Source organism: Petaurus breviceps, unplaced genomic scaffold (assembly GCF_028583685.1).
Source record: "Petaurus breviceps papuanus isolate PSGF00001 unplaced genomic scaffold, PetGlider_PUasm1.0 174, whole genome shotgun sequence".
NCBI lineage: Eukaryota > Metazoa > Chordata > Mammalia > Diprotodontia > Petauridae > Petaurus > Petaurus breviceps.
Genome location: NW_027185761.1, coordinates 62,235,103 through 62,241,608, shown reverse-complemented (window position 1 = coordinate 62,241,608; position 6,506 = coordinate 62,235,103). Strand labels below are relative to the sequence as shown.

The window sequence follows — 6,506 nt, the reverse complement described above, 5'->3', positions numbered from 1 at the left end:
TTTTATTTATCCACTTTTAATAACATGCATTTGTATAATTACTGTACAATCGAAATAGACATCAAGTTCGACTGTGTGCAGGTATTTATTCCACAGTATTTCTCTAGACATACTGTTCAAACAAATTCAGTTAATTTAAAATGAAAAACAAATGACCAAACCCCCCAACCCCCCAACTGCCTAGTTGAAACAAAATCACAGTGCTTTACAGATTAAAAAAAAATCAAAAGAAAAAAGAAAAAGAAAAGAAGTCCTCATAAGAAAAGAGATTTATTATTACATAGAAAATGTCACAATATTTGAAACCACACTTTCGAAACTAGGGAACACCGTCAACTGAGTTGTGCCAGTTACACAGGGCCCAAGCATCTGCTTTGTCTTAATGAGACGGGGGAGGTGAATGACCACTGTTTATTTTCATTTTCCTCATTAATTATGAAAAACTGCATTTAATTCATCTTGCATGGTGAGAGATTGGCCGCGCAGATGTAAGTCGTAAGGGAAGTGGCTGTCTGTGGGCAACCGAAACATGGAACCCTGCCCAAGGGGACCCCTGGGTGGCCCAGCACAGTAATGCATGCCATAATGGTAATTTTTGCCATAGTCCAAGGTTTCTTCTTGCTTCAGGGAAAATATCCCATTATAGTTAATTGGGGGAGGACTTAGGGGACCTTCAAACTGAGGGCTGGCACACTCCGGGGATGTGCTCTCATAGAAGGACTCGTAAGCAGTGCAGTAATTGTAGGGCTTCATAGACTTGGCATTCTCCAGAGTTCCATGGCCTGGGGGTGTGCTGAGCTCAGGGCTGTGGTAGGGTGGGTAGAAGCTGGAGTAGGGTGACCTTGTGTGGTGGGTAGTTTCACCACCCTGACCCATCAGGAAACTCCTGGCATTGAGCTGTAGGCAGCCTGCCACCAAGTTTGTCGTTGGCTGGGAGAGTCCCTTGCACAAGTTCTGGACGAACGTGAGAAGGTCCGGCCTCTTGCCAATTCGCAAAATCTCTGAAAGGGCCCAAATGTAGTTTTTGGCCAGGCGCAGAGTTTCGATTTTAGACAGTTTCTGTGTTTTAGAATAACAGGGGACCACTTTCCTTAAATTGTCCAAGGCATCATTGAGGCCGTGCATCCGATTTCTTTCTCTGGCATTGGCTTCCTGCCTCCTGAACTTGACCCTTTCCACTCTGATCTTGGTGGTCTTTTTTTTCCTCAATCCTCTCCTTCTGGGCAAGCCATTTTCATCTTCCTCTTCTCTGTCATCTTCCTCTTCTTCTTTTTCTGTTTCTTCTCCAGGGCCCCTTTTGATGTGTTTCCCTCGGAGCACAATCTGCTTTGAAAAGCTTTCCGGTTTCTTAGTTTGCTTTTGGTCCTCAGTTTCTCTGGAAAACTTTCTGCACATCTGGGGCTCTGCCATTACAACAGACTCATCAAATGGGAGTGTTAGCATGGCTCTCTCTACAAGCTTAAATGACCTGAAAAAATGCCAGCACAATATTTAAAGTGTTTTCATTTCCTACTTACATACAAGCATTTGCTTAATTATCAGATTATATAAATGCATGGAAATGACTGTTTTAAAAAATATAACACTGCCTAAATGGACATTTTTTTCTGCATTTGAAATAAATTTAAGTTTGAGCAGACTAAAATGATGGGAACACTGATCCATGCAATATCTCAGGTTAACATAACACAAATTTACCCGAAGTAAGAAGTAAAACAGTTAGTAAACAAAAACAACCAAACATCGTTCCCACTCCTCTCCTCCCTTGTTCATTTAGCTTGCATTTTAAACCAGCTTTTAGCCCCACAAATTTGACTGTGGAATCCCAGCAAATGCAAAACATGATATAGCAATGAAGAATTTCATTAATCCAATCCCCCTGGGTGCAAAAATGCAAAGAGGTACCAGGTTGTTGCTGCTGTTTTGAAAGGAAAATGCTGGGTTTCCATCACTCCACCCTTTAACTTTATCTGCTAAATTATTCAACTCTAGATTTGGACAAATTACTGCTGGAATGCAAGGCTTCAGAGGGCAATGGTTTCATTCAAGACAATTTAAAATGACAAATTCCTTCTGATCAGGTAAGAAATGTACAGAAAAGAGTTACCCCTTTCCTGCTACAAAAAAATAAAGAAATGGGTTCACCTGAAATGGACTGTATGATAATAGGAAATCAAATTGTCCTTTAATTATTTTTTCCTAAAAGGAAACTGTTTAACTGGTTTTGCATTTAAAAATGTTGGGACTGCAGTTTTTCCTTTTTCTGCTTTCAAAACATCCTGGACAAAACCAAAACAAAACCGCAACCAAAAACAGTCTCCCAGGGTTTTTGTTCTACTAGCCTCCGAAGTCTCCCTCCAGCTAATATCTGACAGCGATGGGCTGAGGAGTCAGACGGCAATTGTGCACGTGTGTTCAGAACCCAGATTGAAAAAGGAGAAAAGAATTTGTTTTCCCTATTTTTTGGTTTAGTTTTTTTTTTTTGTTTTCTTTTGGGGGAGCAGGAAAACATTTTGAGTCTTCAAACAAGCAAATATACAAACAGCGACTTTTAAAAGGAGCAACCTTTCCTTCCCACCCCGCTCCCGGACCCCTCCCCTCAACACACACATACACACACACAGTAACTCCTAGTAATGTCCACACACTTACAATGTTACATAATAGCAGTGAAAGTATGCAAGAATTACATCGTGAGAATAAAATACCAAGACAAGTTTTAGGTAATCATAAGCATCTATCTAATACAAGACAATGAGACTGTATCTTTAAATACTTGCATGCAAAGCCAGCCTCCATGGAAATAGATCTTTATTTCTATTACCTTAGGTTTTAATGTCATTCAATAATCAGTGTTCATTTTTTTGTCTTCCAAATCTTTTCAGTCCGAATGTCGCATCGTCTCCTGGAGTCTCTAGATCTGGGTATGGATCTCTGCACTATCTCATTGATCTCTAAAAAGTGACATTGATGCCAACTGCCAGAGCTGGTACCCATGCCATCTGCTAGTGACGTCACAGGGCAGAGAAAAACATGTGATCCTTTCTCTTGGGACCTTCATTCTGCACTGATCATCTGGCATCCCTGTAAGTGGGTACCAGCATTCATGTATCAACACAGAAGGTTAGACTGATAGAAAAAAAAAAATCTGTACCAGCATTTCACATACTACAGTAGGTACCTTTCTCCTGGAGCTGCTTCTGATTCACAGGCAATCCATGGAGCTAGGTACATGTCAGGTTTGGGCTTAACCCTTGTCTGTAGATATAACTTTCATAGCTCTTAAGATTGCAGTTTATTTAAAATGTGTTTGAATGTGTGTGTGTGTGTGCGTGCGCGTGTGCATTTTTGAGGTGGGGGTGCTCAGACTTTTAAAAAATCTTGCTCCCTTTCTTTTCTCTGTGCCTCTTTCTCTCTTTCCATTTTCTTTCTTTTTTCATCCTTCCTTCCTTCCTTCCTTCCTTCCTTCCTTCCTTCCTTCCTTCCTTTCTTTCTTTCTTTCTTTCTTTCTTTCTTTCTTTCTTTCTTTCTTTCTTTCTTTCTTTCTTTCTTTCTTTCTTTCTTTCTTTCTTTCTTTCTTTCTTTCTTTCTTTCTTTCTTTCTTTCTTTCTTTCTTTCTCTTCCTCCATTCCTTGATTTCTTCCTTCTTTCCCCCTGAGTCTCTGTCTCTATCTGTCCAACTATTTCCTTTCTTATATCATATGCCATCTGTGCACCTGCTTGCCTGGGTAGGTGAGAAGAGACGCAACAAGGAACCCCAAATCACGAAACAGCAGTAATACTGATGACGGCAAGACCTGGGTTAGTGTAAGTGCAAGAAATCACCCTGGCCATCTCACTTTTATTGAGTATCTGTAGTTTGTGGGAGCATGTGGATTCCTTTTCATTAACATCCAAGTCTTCAATGCATTCCTGAAATTTAGAATAACAGGACAGATTTCCCATCTGGGGACTGTGAACGATAGCCTCAGATGCTACTCTACCTCCCCCTTCCTCCACTTCTCTGCATCCTCAACAACTTATACATGAATGTCTACAACATAATTATAATAATAATAGCAATAATACATAAATATGATGCAGATGCCCAGAAGTCCATTTTGAAATGTACCAAACTCTCTCTTCAGCTCTCGCCTGCCTGAGACAAGGGGGTTTGCACTTCTTCCCATCTCTCAGTGTCCCTTCATCTCACTCTCAACTTGGCAGGTTCTCTCTTTGGCAGGCAGGCAGTCCTTCCTGCAAAGGCAGAATGAACCAAATTGTCACTCAGGTCTTTGCCTAGTTCTGCCTTGCCTTCTGTTGAGCATTTTGTTATTGTTTCTATTATTATTAAAACTAATCTTTCTGGCCTTTGGGAAATTTCAGAGTGATTTTCTTTTTCTTTCAACTACCAACATTTTTTTCCTCAAAGGGTATGTTTTCAAATCTCTCTTTTTTCTTCTATTGGCATTCCTTTTTGTATTTTCTTCATTGGCTTTATTTCACACACTGTAATCTTTTTCTTTCCCACCTTATTTTTGGTTTCTTATCATCCATAACAGTAGAGAAACAGTTAAGGGAGACTGACAAGACTCCTAGACAAACCTTGCTGGGAAAACAAGCCTAACTCCACCTTCCTCTACTTCTGTCCACCTGGTGTGTGAACACACACATGCACATGTACACACACGCACACACATATGCACACACACAAACATAACACTTAATTTTAGAATTGCCCCCTGAATCACAGATTGTGCCTTATCAGCAAAGCAACATGAAACCTAAAAGTTTTTTTTTAAATAACACAAAATAAACCCAGCATTTGTTGTTTGTTGGACAACGAAGTAATCTCTTTCTATAAAGTGAGAGAGTATGCTTTTCGTATTAAAGTAATCCTTGGCAAAGCTGGATCAGTGGAGGCTGAGTTCAGGCTCACTCCCTTTTATAAATCCCATTTTTGAGAGGTTTATAACTTAGCCGCTTTAACTCACACCCGATCCAAGTTGGCAGCACATTCCCAGGCTGGAAACAGCTCTGCATCCATCGGTCTGCAAAAATGGAGCTCACATTGGCCTGGGCCTTTTCAGAAGAGGAAGTAGGACTGTGGGAATGAGGACCTATGGCCCCAAGGCAACAATTGGACAACTTCTATTATTATGTCTCTGTCCCATTTTTTTTTTTAAATCAGAAAATGATTTTTAAAATGAAATACCACAAGACAAAAATTCATGTCAGGAAGAGGTAGGCTTACTTTATACCCTTAAAGGAACACACATGACTAAAGCAGCTTGAGTTTTATAAGAAGGTGAATATGACACTTCTATTATTTTCATTAACATCCTTTTCCAAAAATAAACAAGAAAGTCAACAGGAATGCTTTGGTGTTCTTCTATCAAAAGATGCTCTTTATGCAATAAGCAAATATCCCCCTCATTCTGAGGTAAGCTTTGCTTCCAATATCAAAGGGCACCAGAGACACTCACTGGGGCTGGTAAACTGGCCTGGCCAAAGCATTCGGTTCAAAACCTGCAGACTCAACCCAAACTCAAGAGCGTCTCAAGGCACGCCCAGAAATGTTCCACAAAACCCAAGAAAAGGGGGCCATGATGCTAGTTTTCTCTGTGGAAACTCATTAGCTCCCACATATGTAGCTGAGATAAAAAATAGGGCTTAGATTGTTTTTCTTTATCTCTTCAGACAAAAAAGATGAGAAATAACTGTGGCTGATTTTAATTTTTTAAAAAATGAGAAAAAAGCCCTTGAGAGAAAAACATTTTTTGGGAGGGCATCATTTTGAGTCTGATTTGTAAATTCATCAATGGGACTTTTTAGTGTTTTTTTTTTCTTTTATTTCTTCAATAGGTGGGGGAGAGCTCTGACCTTAAGGTAAAGGAACCAAGTAAGCATGAATGATGCTGGCTCTGAGCATGAGTGAACATGGCTCTTGCAAAAGGATTTTTCTTCCTATAGATCCAGGATATAGTAATGTTTACTGCTGCTAATATGCATTCATAGCATAGGCCATAATAGCTGCATTAATCTCTATGAGGAATACATGGCAAGGTAAATGCACAAAACAAAAATGAAATCAGAATTTGAGTATTAAATTAATGCACTTTCTTTAATTTGAAGACATGAAAGCTTATATAGTTTGAAAAATAAAATATACTTCTTTCTTTCTTCCTTCCTTCCTTTCCTCTGTTCTTTCTTTCCTTTCTTCCTTTCCTTCCTTTCTACCTCTCTTCCTTCCTCCCATCCTTTTCTTCCTTCCTTCCTTCTTTCCTTCCTCCTTCCCTCCTTTATTCTCTTCCTTCCTTCTTCCCTTTCTACCTGTCTGACTGTCTTCCAAAAGGGTAAAATGTTTAACTCATTGCTTTAATTGCTTTTGCTCATCAGTGGAAATGAAAACAATTCTCAGACACACATTTGAAGCCAATTGTAAGCCAACAGAAGCCAGGTCTCTAAATTAAAATGTGAGCTGCTTTTTTTTTTTAAAAAAGGGATCCTTTCAGTAAAATAAGAAG

General features: G+C 39.5%; 1 protein-coding gene across 1 annotated transcript; it reads right to left on the bottom strand.

The window, feature by feature from the left end:
• Positions 1-380: 380 nt before the first annotated feature.
• Positions 381-3,169, bottom strand: NEUROD6 (neuronal differentiation 6). Its single transcript, XM_069084549.1, has 2 exons — positions 2,825-3,169; positions 381-1,468 (listed from the first exon to the last, which is right to left on the bottom strand). The coding sequence occupies exon 2, from the start codon at positions 1,441-1,443 to the stop codon at positions 430-432; it is 1,014 nt and encodes a 337-aa protein (XP_068940650.1). The 5' UTR covers positions 1,444-1,468; positions 2,825-3,169; the 3' UTR covers positions 381-429.
• Positions 3,170-6,506: the final 3,337 nt, after the last annotated feature.